This window comes from Netta rufina, assembly GCF_964035555.1.
Source record: "Netta rufina genome assembly, chromosome: Z".
In the NCBI taxonomy this organism is placed as follows: domain Eukaryota; kingdom Metazoa; phylum Chordata; class Aves; order Anseriformes; family Anatidae; genus Netta; species Netta rufina.
Window position 1 is genome coordinate 21319426 of NC_140126.1, and position 21555 is coordinate 21340980.

General features: G+C 41.5%; 1 protein-coding gene across 2 annotated transcripts in view; it reads left to right on the top strand.

The window, feature by feature from the left end:
• AP3B1 (adaptor related protein complex 3 subunit beta 1) overlaps positions 1–21555 on the top strand; it is a 168677-nt gene that overhangs the window by 9105 nt on the left and 138017 nt on the right. For both annotated transcript variants that reach the window (XM_084305457.1, XM_084305458.1), the window contains exons 2-3: positions 14452–14527; positions 18258–18332. In XM_084305457.1, the coding sequence (XP_084161583.1) occupies positions 14452–14527; positions 18258–18332 (151 nt within the window). The remainder of the gene's footprint in view (positions 1–14451; positions 14528–18257; positions 18333–21555) is intronic.

Here is a 21555-nt window from a genome sequence, read left to right on the forward strand (position 1 = left end):
GGCATGCATATGGAATGGAGAATCATAATTAAATTCTTTTTTCATAAAAACACAGGCTGGTAAACCTCAGTGAGTAAAGATTTTGGTGGATGAAGAATCATTGGTGTCTTTTTCTTGTCATTTGGGCTTCAGGTGCTGGTTTTGCTACTTATGAAACTTCTGCTTTTTATGAGGAAAACCTTAATGTTTGTGGGTAACTTCTTTCAGTAACTGTTAGAAATGCTGCAATTAATAACAATGTATGTGTTTTTTATTATGGTGTTGTTAAAAGAGAACAGGGGATGTAATAAAAGTATGTCCTAACAGTGTGACTAAGCGTTCTCTTAATAATAATTGTTTGGAATAAGTAGGTGCAGTGGCAAGTTATTTGCTGCAGGTTGCGATTTAGTATTTTGCTGCAGATGAAATAAGTATTGCACTTAGAGCTTTATAATAGTTCCTATAAGAAGACAGAAATGGAGGGAGAGGCCTAGATTTATCACTGGCATAGCTGATTTAAATCTTAACGATGTATGTATACCTACCCTTTTTGGCATTTTTTTGTTTGTTTTGGTAGAGATGGATAGAGTCGTTCAGCAGAAACTGAGATCCAAGTTTTGATCTAGGCAAGAGGCCAGTTTTTGCGACCAGGTGTGATCTGACAAGAATATGACCTATTTTTCAGCTGTTCTCTAGTTGCTGTTGGTGGTTAATTGAAATGGAGAATAATGGTCAGGTTCCTGTACAGCTGAGTAGCACATCCTGATCTGTTGCTCAGCTTCTGGCTTAAGATCCAGGCTGTTAATATAATTCAACAGCATGTTATCTTGAATGCTGAGTTCTAGGTTTCTGAGCTTTTATTTTGGCATGTGGGGGTGATTTTTTTTTTTTTTTTTTTTTACATGCAAGTGGATGGAGTGATCATGAGATTAAGAACTTCTTGATTTTTTTCTTAAAGTAGCATCTAGAAGATGAGTACTAACCTGTAGAGCCATCATAGACACTTTCATATTTATAGTCCTGTTACATCCAAAAATGTTGCAAAGACAAAACCAAAACAAAAAGCAGTGCTTTGAGGTGGGAAGACAAATGATCAAAGGCTACAGTCACAAAACGTAAAGACTTAGAAGAAAATTAGAAATCCTCTTCTTCTACTTAACGTGCTCTCTTTGAATCTTTGGTCAAATACTTATATCGAGGAGTAGAACTTCATGGTAGTAAAGATCACAAAGGTCACTAGGTCACTAGTATTGAAACCACTAGGTCACTAGTATTGAAAACTGAATAAATGGCTTAAACTGAAGTCGTTTATTGAATGAATAAATGAAAAAAATTAACTGAAAAAATGACTTGCAGCCTTTTTTTTTTTTTTTGTCAGGTGATGCACAAATAATAAGTGTGTTTCATAGACTGTTAAAGTTGTATACGGGTATAACATTTCTAATTAAATTCACATACTAGTGCTTTAAAAACTATCCAGTTTCTTAGGACAGTGGGGATGTATTATGGAGGTAAAGATGTTTGATTATAACTATGGGAAACCTTATTGAAATTCTTAGATGCAGCAGTTGTCAGATGGGTAAGTTCCTGGTTTTTTTGTTTGTTTTGTTCCTTGAGTGGGGGAAAAACACAAGAGAAAGCATTTTCACCCCTCCTTACTGTCAGGAGAGAAAACTACCTCACAGGCTGTAAATTTTTCATGATTTTTTATTTGCACCTCTTGTTGTTGGGTTGAATACTGTCCTGCTTAGAAGAGCTCAGTATCATCCATAGCTATCAGATTAGGCTACTTTAAACCTGGTTTTGCTGATGACGTAATGGTTTATATGTCAGTTACCTTGTAGTGGGTTTACGTGGCAAGGTTTTGGTAGCAGGGAGCCATAGGGGTGGTTTCTGTGAGAAAGATCTAGAAGCTGCCCCATGTTTGGGAAGGGCCCCATTGTTTTCCAGATCCGAGCCAATAAGCGATGTTGTTTTGCGCCTCTGTGAGAGCATATTTAAGACAGGGAAAAAACGCTGCGCCACACAGCAGCCGGGAGCGAGAGAACAGCCTTGCACCAAGGTCAGTGTAGAAGGGAGGGGGAGAGGTGCTCCAGGCGCCGGAGCAGAAGTCCCCTGCGGCCTGTGGTGAGGACCATGGTGAAGCAGGATGTCCCCCTGCAGCCCATGGAGTACCACGGTGGAGCAGGGTTCCACGCTGCAGCCCGTGGAGGAGACCACGGTGGAGCAGGTGGCCCTGCACCGATGGAGGCTGCCGCCTGTGGAAGACCCCTGCCGGAGCAGATTCTGGGCCGGACCTGTAGCCCGTGGAGAGGAGCCCACGCAGGAGCAGGTGATCTGGCAGGAGCTGCTGCCCGTAGGGGAGCCAGGTTGGAGCAGTTTTCTCCTGAGGGATGGACCCCGTGGTACGGACCCATATCTGGAGCAGTTCTGGAAGAGCTGCTGCCTGTGGGAAGCCCACGCCGGATCAGTTCATCAAGGACTGCATCCCGTGGGTGGGACCCCACAGCACAGGGGACGAGAGTGACCGAGAAGGAGCGGCAGAGAAGAAGTGCTGTAGACTGACCATAACCCCCATTCCCCGTTCCCCTGCGCCGCTCGGGGGGAGGAGGTGGAAGAGGGTGGATGGGGGGGGAAGGTGCTTTTGGTTTTTTTTTCTTTGTTTCCTCACTTCTCTCGCTTGTTAGTTGTAGGCAATAAATCTTACTATCTCCTTATGCCGAGTCTGTTTTGCCCGTTACAATAATTATTGCGTGATTTTCTCGTCCTTATCTCAATCCTTGAGCCCTTTTCACATATTTTCTCCCTATTCCTCTTTGAGGAGGGGGAGTGAGAGAGCGGCTGTGGTGGAGCTCGGCTGCCCACTCGAGCGGAACCACGACAGTCTTTTTTGGCGCCCAACGTGGGGCTCGAACCCACGACAGTCTTTTTTGGCGCCCAACGTGGGGCTCAAGGAATTTGAGATAAGGATGATAGTTAGTAGAAGTAACGGGCAAAAATATGTGCAGGATGATTGTTAGGAATGTACAAGTTGTGAAGAATTTAAGAAAGCAGTAACTGTGAGATGTTAGTGTGGTGAAGGGACGAGGGGTGGTGTGTGTGTAAAATGTCCACCTTGTCGGTGCTGTGATGATGTTATGTTTATTTTGGTGTGGTGAATTCTTTTTTTTTTTTTGATGTAAGTGAATATTGTGAAGGTTGTTGTGATAATTGTAAAGTAAGAGTATGTTGTGAGTAGTCTTAAATATGCTTTTAACAGAGGCGAGGGGTGGAATGTAGTGGGTTTACGTGGCAAGGTTTTGGTAGCAGGGAGCCATAGGGGTGGTTTCTGTGAGAAAGATCTAGAAGCTGCCCCATGTTTGGGAAGGGCCCCATTGTTTTCCAGATCCGAGCCAATAAGCGATGTTGTTTTGCGCCTCTGTGAGAGCATATTTAAGACAGGGAAAAAACGCTGCGCCACACAGCAGCCGGGAGCGAGAGAACAGCCTTGCACCAAGGTCAGTGTAGAAGGGAGGGGGAGAGGTGCTCCAGGCGCCGGAGCAGAAGTCCCCTGCGGCCTGTGGTGAGGACCATGGTGAAGCAGGATGTCCCCCTGCAGCCCATGGAGTACCACGGTGGAGCAGGGTTCCACGCTGCAGCCCGTGGAGGAGACCACGGTGGAGCAGGTGGCCCTGCACCGATGGAGGCTGCCGCCTGTGGAAGACCCCTGCCGGAGCAGATTCTGGGCCGGACCTGTAGCCCGTGGAGAGGAGCCCACGCAGGAGCAGGTGATCTGGCAGGAGCTGCTGCCCGTAGGGGAGCCAGGTTGGAGCAGTTTTCTCCTGAGGGATGGACCCCGTGGTACGGACCCATATCTGGAGCAGTTCTGGAAGAGCTGCTGCCTGTGGGAAGCCCACGCCGGATCAGTTCATCAAGGACTGCATCCCGTGGGTGGGACCCCACAGCACAGGGGACGAGAGTGACCGAGAAGGAGCGGCAGAGAAGAAGTGCTGTAGACTGACCATAACCCCCATTCCCCGTTCCCCTGCGCCGCTCGGGGGGAGGAGGTGGAAGAGGGTGGATGGGGGGGGAAGGTGCTTTTGGTTTTTTTTTCTTTGTTTCCTCACTTCTCTCGCTTGTTAGTTGTAGGCAATAAATCTTACTATCTCCTTATGCCGAGTCTGTTTTGCCCGTTACAATAATTATTGCGTGATTTTCTCGTCCTTATCTCAATCCTTGAGCCCTTTTCACATATTTTCTCCCTATTCCTCTTTGAGGAGGGGGAGTGAGAGAGCGGCTGTGGTGGAGCTCGGCTGCCCACTCGAGCGGAACCACGACAACCTACAACGTGTATGTAACAGTGTAGGCTAAAATCATCCTCAAAGTTTTAGTAGGGAGTGGCAAAAGTATTGATGTAGCAGGACAGTTGCTTACGCTTTCATGAGTTTTTAGCAGGTAGACCTATAAGTGATGAAGACATTATTTGTCTAATGTTGTGCACTGAAGAACTGTCACTTCAGGGGAATTAATGAGTATAGAAACACAAACGGCAGTGTGAAGTTTTTTTGTATTTTTTTTTTAGGGATTTTACTTGATTCAAATTCCCTTAAGTCGTCTTAATATTCAGAAGATAAAAATATTGTTGAAGCTGTGGTGGTTTTACCGTGCTGGGCAGCTAAACCCCACAACCGCTCTCACTCCCCCTCCTTTAGATGAGGAGGGGGAGAAGTAAAGCAAAGAACAACTCACGGGTTGAGATAAGGATAATTTAATTAAAGGGAAATAATTATAATAATTAAATAAAGACTACCATGAACTAAACAATTTAACTAAGGGGAAATAAAAAGGGAAAGGGGAAAAGGGAGGGGAAAAGGAAAAATAAAAAGAAGGGAGGAAAACAAACAAACAAAATAAATGAAGGCTATATGGAAGTGCAGAGGAAAGAAATTACTCTCTACTTCCCACAAATGAGCGATGATTGACCACGTCCTTGAAGCAAGGCCTCAACGCACGCAGCCGGCGTTCGAGAGGAGGGCCGACATTTCCCAACGAGAGCCCACCCCTCCCCTCTTCTTCCTGTTTCCACCTTTTATTGCTGAGTGTGACACCACATGGTATGGAATATCCCTTTGGTTGGTTTAGGTCAGCTGCCCTGGTGATGCTTCTCTCCTCACTTTTTGCCCACCCCCTAGGAGGGTTAGAGAGAGGCCCGATGCTGTGCTAGCACTGCTCAGCAGCAGACACAACACTGGTGTGATAACACTGCTGTTCCAGCTAGAAGTACAGAGTACGGCACTGAATGGGCTGCTGCCGGGAAAGTTAACATTCCAGCCAGACCCAGTACAACCTCCACCCCTTATTCCATAACATTTGTGTCACACTCAGATCCCCATACTTTAGCATACAAGCATTCTCATCATTATCCCTTGTCCTTTAACAGGACAAGGATTTAACAGGACAGGATTTATAGGCAGGTGTATCTTTTAATTCCATAGGTCTTTCTTGGAAAATGTTCATAAGAACTGTTGATGATTAGGTCTTCATCTGCCAAAGTGGCCACTCAAGGCAGGCGGAGTTGGATGTCTGGACACCAGCACCAGCTTAGCTCAAGTCCTTGTTGCACTGCCTGGCTCCTTGCAAAGTTGACCTGTCGTTGATCCTACAGCATCTTCCTACAACATATAACTTAGATTATAGATTAGTTTTCTCCCAAGGTTAAATCTCCTTGAGGCACACACTTGATACCCCATTCTTTTGCATGACCCACCAGGTATACCCTGGTCCTTGGGCGAAGACAATCCCACGAGTGGGTTTGCCTTTTCCCGAGGCAGGAGCAACCCACACTGCCTTCCCCATTCACATTCCTATATGCACTACGGGAACTTTAGCTTCTTTCACAGTGTGTAGGGGTTTTGTTTCAGCAGGACCAGCACGGCTGTCAGACCCCCTGTTGTTAACTAGCCAAGTGGCTTCTGGTAGATTTGTGTCCCATTGTTTCCATGTCCCAGCACCCAATGCTCGTAACATAGTCTTTAACAGTCCATTGTACCTCTCAACCTTCCCAGAGGCTTGTGGGTGGTAAGGGATGTGGTACACCCACTCAATACCATGCCTCTTTGCCCAGGAGGTAACAAGATTGTTTCGGAAATGACTCCCATTGTCAGACTCAATTCTCTCTGGTGTACCATGACGCCACAATACTTGTCTTTCCAGGCCCAAGATAGTGTTTCGGGCTGTGGCATGGTTTACAGGGTATGTTTCCAGCCACCCAGTAGTTGCTTCTACCATGGTGAGTATGTACCGTTTGCCTTGGCGAGTTTTTGGGAGTGGTCCGATATAGTCAATTTGCCAGGCCTCACCATATTGAAACCCTAGCCATCTCCCCCTGTTCCAGGGAGATTTTACCTTCATGGCTTTCTTGATTGCAGCACAGGGCTCACACTCATGGGTAACCTGTGTGATGGCCTCAATGGTCAAGTCCACCCCTCGATCACGAGCCCATCTGTATGTGGCATCCCTCCCCAGATGTCCTGATGTTTCATGGGCCCATCGAGCTACAAACAGCTCACCCTTATGTTCCCAGTCTAGGTCCACCTGAGCCACTTCAATTTTCGAAGCTCGATCCACTTCTTCGTTGTTCTGATGTTCTTCAGTAGTGCGACTCTTGGGCATGTGGGCATCTACATGACGTACTTTAACATCCGGGTTTTCTACCCGGGCAGCAATATCTTGCCACAGGGTAGCAGCCCAGATAGGTTTACCTCTGCGCTGCCAGTTGCTCTCTTTCCATTGCTGCAGCCACCCCCACAGAGCATTTGCCACCATCCATGAGTCAGTATAAAGATACAATACTGGCCAATTTTCTCTTTCGGCGATATCTAGGGCTAGTTGTATGGCTTTTACTTCTGCATACTGACTCGACTCACCTTCCCCTTCCATGGCTTCCACAACTCGTCGTATGGGATTCCACACAGCAGCTTTCCATTTCCGATGGCTCCCTATCACACGGCAGGATCCGTCAGTAAACAACACATACTGCTTTCTGTCTTCTGGCAACTCATTGTATGGTGGTGCCTCTTCAGCATGGGTTACCTCTTCTGTTGGCACTCCGAAATCTCTGCCTTCCGGCCAGTCCATAATCTCTTCCAGGATTCCTGGGCGATTGGGTTTTCCCATTCGAGCCCGCTGTGTAATTAACGCTATCCACTTACTCCATGTAGCATCAGTTGCATGGTGTGTAGTGGGGATTTTCTCTTTGAACATCCAATGTAACACAGGTAGCCGCGGTGCCAAGAGGAGCTATGCCTCTGTACCCACAACTTCTGAAGCAGCTCGAACACCCTCATATGCTGTGAGTATTTCTTTTTCAGTTGGGGTGTAATTGGCTTCTGATCCTCGATAGCCCCAACTCCAGAAGCCCAGAGGCTGACCTCGAGTTTCTTCTGGGGTTTTCTGCCAAAGGCTCCAGGTGAGCCCATGCTCCCCAGCTGCAGTGTACAGTATATTTTGCACAGCTGGTCCAGTACGGACAGGCCCAAGGGCTACTGCATGAGCTATTTCTTGTTTGATTTGTTCAAATGCCTGTTGTTGCTCAGGGCCCCACTCAAAATAGTTTCTCTTTCGAGTCACTCGATATAGAGGACTCACAAGCTGACTATAGCCTGGCACATGCATTCTCCAGAATCCCACGAGGCCTAGGAAAGCTTGCGTTTCCTTTTTGCTAGTTGGCGGAGACATTGCTGTTATTTTATTGATCACATCCATTGGAATATGGCGACGTCCATCCTGCCATTTTACCCCCAAGAACTGGATTTCCTGTGTAGACTCCTTGACCTTGCTCTTTTTAATGGCAAAACCAGCTTTCAGGAGAATTTGGATTATTTTCTTCCCTTTCTCAAAAACTTCTTCTGCTGTGTTGCCCCACACGAGGATGTCGTCAATGTACTGAAGGTGCTCAGGAACTCCCCCTTGCTCCAGTGCAGACTGGATCAGTCCATGGCAAATGGTAGAGCTGTGTTTCCACCCCTGGGGCAGCCGATTCCAGGTGTATTGGATGCCCCTCCAAGTGAAAGCAAACTGCGGCCTGCATGCTGCTGCTAAAGGGATGGAGAAAAATGCATTAGCGATATCAATTGTGGCGTACCACTTGGCTGCCTTTGACTCTAGTTCGTACTGAAGTTCTAGCATGTCTGGCACTGCAGCACTCAGTGGTGGCGTGACTTCATTCAGGCCTCGATAGTCCACTGTTAGCCTCCACTCGCCATTAGACTTTCGTACTGGCCATATAGGACTATTAAAGGGTGAGCGAGTCTTGCTGATTACTCCCTGACTCTCCAGTCGGCGAACCAACTCATGGATGGGAATCAGGGAGTCTCGGTTGGTGCGATATTGCCGTCGGTGCACCGTTGTGGTAGCAATTGGTACCTGTTGTTCTTCAACCTTCAGCAATCCTACAACAGAAGGGTCTTCTGAAAGGCCAGGCAGGGTAGACAGCTGCCTAATCTTCTCTGTGCTCAAAGCAGCTATGCCAAAAGCCCACCGGTATCCTTTTGGATCCTTGAAGTACCCTCTCTTGAGATAGTCTATGCCAAGGATGCACGGAGCCTCTGGGCCAGTCACAATGGGATGCTTTTGCCACTCATTCCCAGTTAGACTCACTTCAGCTTCCAGTACAGATAGTTGTTGGGATCCCCCTGTCACTCCAGAGATACAGGTGAGTTCTGTCCCTTGGTAGCCTGATGGCATTAAGGTACATTGTGCGCCAGTGTCCACTAAAGCTTTGTATTCCTGTGGTTCTGATGTTCCAGGCCATCGGATCCACACAGTCCAATAAATCCAGTTATCCCTCTCCTCTACCTGGCCAGAGGCAGGGCCCCTCTAGTCCTGGCTGGAGCGTCTGCCACTTAATTCTTGCAAATGCACAAATTCTGGCAAATGAGAGGTAGAGGTCCCTTCATCGTGGTCAAGAATAACATCAGCTCTTCTACTGCCTCTGGGGTACTGCCCAATAGAAACTGGAGCAGCATTTCTCTTAGGAGCCCCTCTTCTTGCTGCTGTATTTCCTTTCAGTTCACGTACCCGAGCAGCTAGGGTTGAAGTAGGTACACCATCCCATTTCCTCATATCTTCCCCATGGTCACGCAGATAAAACCACAAGGTGCCACGTGGTGTACGTCTTGGGTACTCTCTCTCTTGAGCAGGCGAATGCTGATTCTTAGTGGCTGAAGTATCACTCTGTCTAGATGAGGGGGAATATACTTTCTCCACAAGCTTGTCAAGTCCTTTAGACAGTTTCTCCACAGCTGAGACACAGGACTGTAGGGGAGCAGAGAGATTGTCTTCATATTTTTGAAGCTGGCAGGACACATCATACATTGTTGGTCCCATCCCCTCATCCCAGCGAATTGCTGCCAGGGTACTGGCATGTGCTGATGGTGCACTCCGCACAAATTTACGCCACATGGATGTTGTGCACTGGACTTCATCGGGGTCTTGAGGTGTCTGGGCATTGTCCAAATCACTATAAATCATCTCCCGCACAGCTAATTCCCGCAGATGCTGGAGACCTTTATCCACAGTGGTCCACTTGCCTATGTGATATACAATATCTTCCTTATGGGGATATCTTTCTTTGATAGCTGCCAGGAGTCATCTCCAGAGGCTGAGGGCCTGTGCTCCTCTCCCGATTACTTTGTCGATTACCCTTTCTCTAGAGAGGGATCCCAGCTGCTTGGCTTCATTGCCTTCTAATTGTAGGCTACTGGCCCCAGCATCCCAGCATTGGAGCAGCCAAGTGAGGATGTGTTCACCTGGGCGTCGACCATAATCCTTTCATATTTCTCGCATCTCACTCAGGGATAAGGATCGAGTGATTTCTGATTCCTTTATGATTTCCGTCTCGTCTTCCTGCTGTTTTTGTGATGGCTCTGCTTTAGAGGTGCCTGCCAATTCCCCTTCTCCCTCCTTCTTAGGAGAGCCTTCTTCCCTTACTAAACGAGCTGACCTCCGTTTCCATTGTTTTGACTTGACTATGGGGGCGACTGATACCATAGTTGGTTGGTCCTCCGGGTCAGCCACAGCATGTGTTACTTGGTCATCAGATTCAGAGACTTCCTCCCGCTCTTCAAGTTGCTGGATGATCTTAAACAGTGTTTGATAGGAATAAACCAGGACCCAGCACAATGCTGCAAGCTGTTGTTCTCCGGCATTATCAGGGTCAGGACATACAACTCTCAAACATTCTACCAAGCTTTTAGGATTTAGCACTTGCTCAGGGGTGAAGTTCAAAACTATTGGAGGAGACACTCGTGACAGGTATCTGCTAACATCATCCCACACACCGTGCCACTCACCACGAGACTGTTTCGGGACAGATTCCCAAATAAGTTTTCTAAACAATCGACTAATCTTAGAGAGAAAATGAAACCTGTTATTCAGAATTAGAAATAGCAATACATGGGTTACAGATGGATCTTCAAAATACTCCCAAACTGTTGTAATTAGCCCACTGTGAAAGAAGGGAAAGGTACCATTCCTGATATTATTAATAAACTGGTGTCCAGATGAGAAAAGGAAGGCAGTGTAGTTCTGAATATTCTCTGAAAGATAGTTTCCGTGGGACCCAAATGATAACAGCGCAGAGCCTGAATTCCAGATTAAAACCAAGGTCAGTGCTTGGCAGCACAGTGAATTAAAAACAGTGAACACAGATTGTAGCACTTTGTCAGATCGGATATATAGGAGAAAGGAGAATATGACACGGATTGCATGACATCTGAACAAAGCTATTATTATTAACAGGGCAATGAACATGGTTACTAGCAAGCAAGTGTGTTAGTTGTATGCGTTTAATCAATTCTATTGTTATCTCAACCCTTCGAGCCCCACGTTGGGCGCCAAAAAGGACTGTGGTGGTTTTACCGTGCTGGGCAGCTAAACCCCACAACCGCTCTCTCACTCCCCCTCCTTTAGATGAGGAGGGGGAGAAGTAAAGCAAAGAACAACTCACGGGTTGAGATAAGGATAATTTAATTAAAGGGAAATAATTATAATAATTAAATAAAGACTACCATGAACTAAACAATTTAACTAAGGGGAAATAAAAAGGGAAAGGGGAAAAGGGAGGGGAAAAGGAAAAATAAAAAGAAGGGAGGAAAACAAACAAACAAAATAAATGAAGGCTATATGGAAGTGCAGAGGAAAGAAATTACTCTCTACTTCCCACAAATGAGCGATGATTGACCACGTCCTTGAAGCAAGGCCTCAACGCACGCAGCCGGCGTTCGAGAGGAGGGCCGACATTTCCCAACGAGAGCCCACCCCTCCCCTCTTCTTCCTGTTTCCACCTTTTATTGCTGAGTGTGACACCACATGGTATGGAATATCCCTTTGGTTGGTTTAGGTCAGCTGCCCTGGTGATGTTTCTCTCCTCACTTTTTGCCCACCCCCTAGGAGGGTTAGAGAGAGGCCCGATGCTGTGCCAGCACTGCTCAGCAGCAGACACAACACTGGTGTGATAACACTGCTGTTGCAGCTAGAAGTACAGAGTACGGCACTGAATGGGCTGCTGCCGGGAAAGTTAACATTCCAGCCAGACCCAGTACAGAAGCGTACTTTATTTAATTATACTATGAAAGACTGAAATGTATTTGCCTTTACTCTTGTTAGAGGCTGCTGATAAGAGTTGTTTTTGGACGGAAGTGACCTTTGAAATCTACATAGGATATTTGTTTCTAGAAGTTAAAACAGCAAGGGAGTGGGTATCCTGTTACATAATAAGATTATACGATTTTCTTTTCTGAGTAGGCTTCAATCTCAGCAGGCAAGCTTGGTTGAGTGCAGTGGTCTTTCTTTATACACTATACTTCAAAGGATGGAACAAAATTCTACAATACTGGGTAAAATAATTGATGTTTCTTGCACTATTAAATCTGCTTTTAAAGGGGGAAACCTCGAAGTTACACTGAAACCGTATGTAAGTGTAGAATAAAAACGGCTTGCCGATGATGATTATGAATATATGGAACAATATTTTTCTCTGTAAGTATCTAATGCTTGCTAATTCCAGATTACAATTTGTGATAGAGTTTAAAACAAATCATCAGTTACTTAGATACTAATTTCCTAATGGATTCATCAAGAACTTTTTTTTTTTTTTTTAACTTGTTTTTTTCCCTGCTTCTTTGGTCTTAGGAAAGCAATGTTGGCAGGTATTCATGTTTTAGTTTCTGATTTTATCTTTCCTATTAACACTTCAAAATATTTTTATTTGAAATATGTGTTAGAAAATATTCCTTAAGCAGTTTTAATTAAACTTCATCAAGTACTTTTTCTTTTGTCTTCATGTCTTAAATTCACCTTTTATTGTCTTTATTTGTTGCAGTAGTAACTCATCCTGTAGATGCTTTCTGCTTCGGTCATTCCCAGCTTCAGTCAGTTAGTTTTCAACATGTGCTTGAATCCTGTCCTGTGTAACTTCCTCCATTTTTTCCTACTTGATTTTCAAAGTCAAATCACTGTCTGCATACTTTCTACTTTCTCTAGGGAATTTTTTGACATATTTCTTTTTTTCATTCAACTTTTAATGTTGGACAATAATTATTAATAATTAATTAATAAGTAATATAATTTAATATATTGATATATGTTCATTTAATGTTGAACAACAACCATGGTACACTGGATGTTACTACTTGCACTGGATGGGAAGGGCAACTGTAAACAAAATAAACTGGCTTCAACAGGATGTAAAACTACAGAACAAAGTTGGATAGGGCGTATAATGTAAGGGACAGAAACAAATAATTAAAAAAAAAAAAAAAGGCAGCAGTAGTGGACTGACTGACAGTTCTTTGAGCACTTCCAGGAATAACTGACAGCAGTAAATTGCTATGTGTCAAGCAGGGAAAATAGGAGGGGTTCCCAGCGATATTTGGGAAATGATGCTGAAGCAGGCAAGAAAATGAAATACTTCCACTTTTTTCTTTCAAATATAATGCTTAAATATTTAAGCTGTTACGTGAAGCCGGTACTTAAAACAGGTCATACCTGTTGCTGAAGCATTTCATGAAATACTAGTTTTTGAAAAAGTAGCTAGATCTCACTTGGAGGTCGCCTGCAGGTATCTACTTTGTTGGTTTGTGTTTTTTTTTTTTTTTTTTTTTTTTGCGTGTCTTTCTTTTGGCTTAATAGGGAAACTATTTTTTTTCCTTTGACTGTGGCTCTTAATATTGCGGATGTGTACTGAAGTGTAAAAGTGATGTGTATTTCTCATCAGGATGCAGGGAATAGTTGCAGTATTGGGTCTGAGAATATGAGAAATCATCTCTATTCTTCTCAAGTAGGAAAAATGCAGTTTGGTGCTTAGTGAAGGAACAGCTGACAAAATTTTGTCTAGTAACTAATTTTTTATTTTGACTTAATTTGAGATAGAGAGGAAAAGGCAGTTTATGTGTGTATATATATAATCAGTATATATTTCAATTTTCATATTCACTTTTCAAGTCCAGTCTCTGGATTTCCATGTTGCTTTTTCACTGTGAGAGCTCAAAGGGTTTGTAAGTCCTAGAAAATTTTCAGAGATCTTTGGAATTTTGCAGTTATTTTATCCAGGCCAACTGCATGGTCGTTTTTTCCCCCCCAGTCTAGCTATCTAGGAATCACAGAAGGTTATTTCTTCAAATAAACTTTTGTAAATTCTCAGTGTCTATAAATGCAGTTAACCTACGTTAATAGACTGTGATTTCTTTGCATTCAAAAAGTCAAACAAGGTTAGGGTTTGTATTAGAGCTTGGTAATGAGAAGCTGTATCTGTGAGAGAACATCCTTTCATCCTTTTCAAGTTAATATTTTCATGCTAGAATCTTGCTTTGGCTGTAAAAAAAAAAAAAAAAAAAAAAAAGTACTTGGATTTATGTGTCCAACAATGTGGCTGCCTTAATCTTATGGTATGTAGAATAGATATACTGCTGATCTGAGGTTTTCACTCTGAAGGGAATGAATGGCAATTTACAATTTGAAAAGGCACATGTAAAAATAAGGTTGTGTACTTGATTCTTGTCGGAATTCAGGCCATCCTGAAACTTGCTATTGGTTTTTTTCAGTGGTTAACATTAAATTGATACTACATTTTAGCACAAACATGTCAGCCTTGAGCTATTGCATCTGACTCTTGCTGTGCTGGAGGGGTTGATGGGGAGTGAATAATTGAATAATTGGTTCAAACTGAACTATGCTGTTGCTTCAAGACTTCAACCTTCTAGGCTGGGATTAGCTATTAAAGTTGCATGGGTTTGATTTATTGTTGGAATTGGATAGATCCTTTTACTAAACACATCATTATTCTAGGCCAGAATGTTAACAAATACAGTTTAAAAATGGGCAAGAAAGAGAAGCGCTCTGAAGCTGCTGGAATTATGCAAGAATATAAAAAATGGTATTCCAACTTTTTTTCTTAATTTCTCTAATTGATGCTTTTCTGTGTTTCTACCATAGAAATGAAGACCTAAAACAAATGCTGGAAAGCAGTAAAGATTCTGCAAAGCTGGATGCTATGAAAAGGATTGTTGGGGTATGTGTTGTTTTTCTGTTTAGTATGAATACTGTTACTATTTTACAAATCCTTACCAAGTCAGAATTTGAATCTCTAAATGGTGTTTTAAAAACTACTATGTAGTCCTTGGTTCGCTGTTTTCTATATGAAAATATATGCAATTGTACTATTTAAATTTTTTTTGTGTAACATTGCCAATCCACTTGTAAGAAACCCCTTTCAGTAGGGAGGTGAAATGTTAATATGAAATGATTCCTTCGGAGAAGATTCAATTGCTGTCTTAATTTATCAGTCAGAAAGCAACAGAAATCTGCTAGCGTGTATGTATAAAAAAAAAAACAACTCATTTGTTTTTACTTTTAGATGATATTAGGCTTTTTTTTTAATTTTTTTTTAATTGAGCTGGTTACAGATATATTTAAGTATTTTGAGTGAACTGTTTACCTGTAGAGTTGATTAAATGATGTTTAACATCATCGTGTGTTTAAATTCTGTAAGATAAACATCATTAGGTTGATAAAGGCCCTTTATTTCTTCTTAAAAGTATTAGGGGTATGTGCTGTGGAAATCTGTAGTGTCCACTTAGGTTACTTTTCAGCAACCAATAAGTGTATAATACCATGGAGCTGGTGATGTGTGGTTATCGCTGATTGCTGTTATTCTTGATAGTTTTAGACTAGGGTGATCAGGCTCAAAAGCGCTACAGCAATGGAAGACAGAACTGAATTGAACATGCTTTCATGTTCCCCCATCTCAATTAGAAATTTTGTCCTTCAATTATAGACAGTTCTCTGTCCTTAGCACCTGTTCCTGTAAGCAGTGCTGGTGGAGCTCTTGTGTCTTGGACATCTCTTCCTTCTTTATCTGCTGCTGCTTGTCTTGTCTTAAAGCAAAAACAGGCCTAAGGTTGGCCTTTACTTGACTGTCAGTGAATTGTTTGTATTACTGGATCCTCTCTTTTCAGTTTGTTCCACATTTTCAAGGTGTTAACCTGTGCTTAAACTGTGCCTCATAACAGATATGTGAACCAGAGGTTGGTACCAGATGACAAGTCAAAACAATGATCTTTACAGGCCAGGTCTGGGACCTTGTACGATTAGCAAAAAGCCTGTAGCTGTGGTGATAATGGTCTTGCTGGGTGCAAAGACACCTTTGCATTAGCAGTTGTTTGCTTACATTTAGCAAGCTCTCCACCAGGAGGCGTGTTTTCCAGAGATAAAAGGCTTCCTCTAGCCTTATTACTAGAGGAAAAAGGAACTTGTCAGAGTATTGTTTAACATGTCTCACGGGAACAGTGTTGTTTTTTTTTTTTAATACTAATTTTAGATAAAGGAGAAAGCTTTACAAATTGATAGCTTTCTTGATCTTTTAGTAGACCGATAGCTTTCCTGCCTCTTTTCAAGAGGCTGAATTTTTATTGGTACATATAGATGTGGTGGAAAAGTACCAGGAGAACATTTCTTATGGTTCCTTTTGCTGTTTCTTCCTCTTAACGTGGGTGGCAAATTCTCTTCTGGGACAGAAATTCTTTACAATAAAACAGATCTGTCCTCCAGTGGAAATTTTTTCCTCAATTTTTTTAAAGCATAAATGCAGAAACAAACTTGTGTGCCTGATTTCCCATGGAGAAATTCATACATTTTGTGTCTCATTTCAAAAAACAAAACAGTTTATCACACCCTCTTACGCTCAGTAGGGCATATTTTGTAGGGACATAAGTTTATGCAGACTTGTCGACATATGTAAAGCTTCCTCTAGAATGAAAATTCCTCTTTGTGCAGGAACTTCAAGTATAGAAGATAACACAACTGGAGAATGTCTCGGCATAGCAACAAAAATGATGCGATAGACCTTGATCGTGGAAAAACCTATAGCTTTTCAAGTTTAGTGCTCCCTGGGGTAGGGAGTGTTTATGCTAATCATGACTAATGCTAATGACATTATGCTAATTATGACTTAGTGAGTGAAAGTATACTCTTTGAAAAGAATCTAAATACAAATTTGCATGCTACATTGGAGATATTATAATAGGTCAGATAAATAATGGAAGTAATGTGTAGGGTTGTAGCCTATCAGGGAGATCTTTGAGAATTGCCTGCATTTCTGAATAGCATAACTTTGCTGCATCAAGATGTGAAGATCGATAATGTGCTATTCTGTGGAACTTCTGCACAATGCATATTGTTAATGAGTTCTGCTCAACTCCAGTCATTCTGAATTTGATTCTTATTACAAGGTTGTCCCCCGGTCCTGACAGTAGTGCTTAATTTAGATTCTTATTTTAAAACCCTTGAAATGTTTGCAGTTTGCTTAATTCTTAATTTGAGTCACTTCCCGTGCTTAAATCCAGCTGCAAAAGATAGTTTAAGATATTAAGTTGGTTAAAATGAAATGTGAGGCAAAGCTGCTCTTAAACCCTTTCAAAAGGCTCCACTCAGCAATAGCTTGAACTTTAGACACGTTCTTTCTTGTTTCACCTTTCTTCTCCAAGCATTAAGTCTGCCAAGGTATTGCCTGGTTTCACTTTTTCTTTTGGTTTTGTTGCACAAGATACTAGTTCTTCATGCTCTTAATGTGTTCGTTCTACCTATGAGACAAACAGACCTGTGAGTTAAGAATAGGTTTTATCAGTTGTATAATGTTAAGCAATGGTGGAGATGTAAGACAGTTACAAAGAGTAACAACTCCATTGCAAAATACATTCCTGTGTTGAATCCATGCATACTTGATTGTCTTAGTGAACTCTTGTTCTTTCCCATTTGCTTGATGTCTGACTGTATCCTGGCTCCTCTGTAGCTGACGACACTGTTCTGAGTGAGTCTGTCTGCAGTGGCACCTTAACTTGAAGATGTGTAATAAATCTGTGAAATATCTAGGGTTTGCAACGTGGATATGAATTATTGGCAGGCATTCTGCTGGAATTAGATCTAAGAGATGAGAGAGCTGTACAGCTGAAGTGTTTGTTGAAATACTATATTCCTTTTGATGTACTTCTTTTATAAAAACTTTTTCTTTTAGGTGTTCATGTAGGGGATGTAGCTGAACTGGGTTTTTGTTACTGGTGCTCTTTAATCAGTATACAATTTTGTTGTTGACTGTGTGCCCTAGTTTCAGACTTCTCTGAGATAAAATATAAAAACTTTCTTTAAAAACAAACACACACTAATAGGTTGACTGGTCATCTTTTAATTTGTTCTTTTTGTTCTGCATTAACACTTTAAGGCCTTCAATGTTTAACTTCTTATGGAAACCAACCCTACTTTGTTTTTTTCAAGTGTGATGTCTATCTGATTTTCCTTTTTCTCTTTGTTGCTGTTGCACACCAAAATAATTTCTGGAAGTGGAAACAGGATTTAATCTTATGCAGTTTCTCCTGATCTATCTGTTTGTCTTTTTTTTTTTTTTTGATAGTAGCTCCCAAAGTGACATTGAGTAAGGCTTTTCAAATGAGCAAGATTTTGTTTTGAAAGCATTAACTTTAATTTCTAAAGCATTAAAATTGGTTTGAAGTCTGGTATGGTAAAGTCCAATGTGTTGATTCCACCACTGCTCCCCTACAGTCATTACCAGCCTGAATTTGGTGGTTTCTTTGTATGGGTGGCATCCTGCAGTGTCTAGTAGTTAACAGAAAAATCAGAGAAATATTGATCTGGAATAAATGTCTCTTTATTCCTTTATTTTTTCTAAAAAAAGGACAAAAAAGCAAAAACCAAAACAGTAATAAATGATATTATTACTTTTTTTCCAGATGATTGCGAAGGGAAAAAATGCTTCTGAGCTCTTTCCTGCTGTTGTGAAGAATGTTGCCAGTAAAAATATTGAGGTATTCCTACAGCATAGTAAAAACACTCTTACACAGGATCTGTTTATGAAAATTTTAGCTGCTTATATCTGAATTCAGTATAAACTGTAATTTTTCACAAGAACTATTTACTAGAATTTTTCTTTGATGCTGTCATTGGAAGAAAAAAATCATGTAAATAAAGGAAACCCACTGTGATTCAGCTGGGGGGAGGGGATAACACTATTGGCATTATTAAAAAATCAAAACCACAAGGGGGTGTGTTTTTGACTGTTATGTGTTTAAATGTTTAATGCTTTAAAGAAGATTGATCAGAAGCTCATGGAATCATGCGGTTTCAATTACCTGACAAGAAAAGTTACTATATTTTGTTTGAATTGTGGTGGAACTTGCAAAGTTTGACTGGGGAATTGTGCTACATGTTATTTGAAAATATCTATTGCAGATAAAGCCTGAGAGGCAATATTAAAAAAAAAAAAAAGAGGTTAGATTAAAAAAGTTTTCACTGTGCTATTCCTGTCGTATATTTGTAAAAAATGGAGTGTTTCATTATTTGCATTGCAAAGCAAAATCACTTTAACTCAATTAAACAAGCCTCTGTAGGAATTTGTGATCAGACAAAATGTGATGTTGCTAATAAAGTGTGTTTAAAATGTGTTTGTCCACAACACTTAAATGGTGGTGCTTTTGATAACTTAGTTTAGAAGTGTTCTTCTAATGCATTACTTATTAATGTGAATGCCTGTGATCCCAGAAGATTACAAACAGATGCTCTCAAATGTTAGAATCTTTTGAAAAAACATGAGTACTGGGGGAAAGAAGGGAAGGAGGAATAGGAAAATCTCGAGTAAAGAAATTTTTACTAATATGCAATGTAATCCCGAAGGTTTGGGTTGCTTACAGTATGCTTTACAAGACATGTAGGCTCTGAAGAACTTTAGGTCTATGTCTTTAATCATTTCTTCTGTATGAAGAATTATGAGAAGAATTGTATGGAAAAAGGGGCAGACTAGAAAGATTAAACTTTCTAGGGAGCAGCTGGAGAAGAAGCTGGGTGAAAATCATCTGTTGTGGGAGTTAATTTCTTGAGACAAGAGCTTTGAGTTTATTCAACTTACACTAAATTGTGTGATTTTTGATTAATTGTAAGGAGACTTAATAGGTGTTTTCAGGACTTAAAACAAAAGCAGAACTAGAAGCTTTCTTTCTGCGTATTTACCATCCATTGTATTGTAGCAGCATATTTGTCTGGCTTTGCCCCAGTATCAGGTGTTCAATGCACAGTGTAGCTTGCTTCTCTATCTTTTTTCTTCCCTTATAGGAAAGCACAAAAAGGTCCTATCTTGGACTAGGATTGTATTAAAAAAAAATAAATTCCAGGAATTAAAAAAAAAAAAGTTGATTAGCTTTAATGATGATGTGTTTCAATCCACATGCCTTCCATGTGGCTCAAGGAAGTCTAAAGTAGCATTTGCATTAGAAAGATCAAGGCTGCCAACCAGAAAACTGTTTAGATGTTACTGTCTCTCTTTATCTGCATATCTCTCATTTTTCTCTGCTGATTCCAAATTACGTAGGTCCTTCCCTTTCCATGTCTTTGGTTCCTCCCCAAAGCATCCCATAAATCCTATGCAGTCCTAAAATACATTGCACCCTATATTGGGTCCCGTACCCTTAAGTAGCAAAGCCTTTCAGCCTGAGATGTTCTCTGGTGTTAACTCTTGAAGGCTTTCACACTGAGACACTGGGGCTGAGAACATCTGGGGAGGGGCCCAACAGGGTGTCCCTTCCTTTGAGTCCTAAATTTAGGTTCCCTCCTGCTGCTGTGCCTCTGTGCACCTGTGGGTTTGTGGAGATGTGGTGGTGGCTCCTGACATGGACCTGTCACAGAGAGTAGCTAAGGCAGGGTATTACTTGCTTCCCCCCACCCTATTGTCTCTCTTTGCTCCTTTGTGTGTGGGAAGATTTGTTTTATAACATAACCTAACATTAATTACTGGAAATGTTTCTCTGTTAGTATTTTATGGTTCTTCTGTTATATTTTAAAACAAAGAAACAGTTATATGAATTCACATCTTCCTCTGTGCAGTGGTTACAGTTACGTTTTCTACAATTCAGTGCTAGCATTCATTTGGGAGGAGGAGACTGTTGAAAGAGATCAGGACATTCAGAAAAAACAGTTAACTAATTTCTTTATGAAGTTTAGTTAGATAACATATTTAGGTCCCAGAGTAACTACACTTGGAGCTAACCAGTTCAAGGTTTTGAGTAACTTGTATCATGATTCAGTTTTTAGGATGCTTCTGAAGTTACTAGAGATGACTTGGAATGGGCTAAGTCAGATTATTAGTGCATCGATTCCTATACTGTTTTCTGAAATCATTTTGCCAAATTTCCCCCCATCTTTAATTCTAATGGAAGTCTGTCTCTACTAATTGCTACAATGCAGCAGCATAAAATACATCAGTTTATCTGAGTGACTTTCCTGACCAGAAAAGGCTACTGTTTTTTTTTTTAATTTTCAATTTATGCTGAATACTCTGGTTAATTTTCAATTTATGCTGAATACTGTGGTACAGGGAAATGGTGGTGAAGAAGCAATAAAACATGTTCATTTGCCTTAAGAAAAGCAAAGGGCATCTTATTGTTTACATAAGTGGCTTGTGATTTTTTTTTATTTTTTTTAAGTACACACTGACCTCAACTTGATTATGTGCATCATGTCAGGAATGGTAAGGATGCAAAAAGTGACCTAATAAACAATTGGTGGTATAGAACAAAAATAGGTCTTGGTCAATACCTCATGGAGTTTTATGTGCTTATATTGATAAACTAATTAAACAAATCTGCCTGTGTTCCTCAAGCCTAATGTGCCCCTGTTATGATTAGTTTTATAGAAAGGAGCATTTTAACATTGAATGAAGGTAAATGATAAAAGAACAGTGTAGTCACGAAGCTCTAAGGGCTTCCATTTCTAGTCACAGAGTGGTTTCAGGGAAAGGAGGCTTTCTTTGCACACCTGCAGTTATTCAGTGCATAGGCCTCTTGTGGTCAATGTTGATTGCTGCTTGTCTGGAGCTGAACAACAAATAATTTAGTGTGGTGTAACCTTCTGTGATTTAATATTATGCTTTTTGCCAGAACTGGCACAAAGATACATCTTCTGATAGTGATGGTAATTATAGCACAGCTGTAGTTGAGGGTCTTTCAGAGTTTTCCATTATAAGCTCCAATAGTCAGTTTA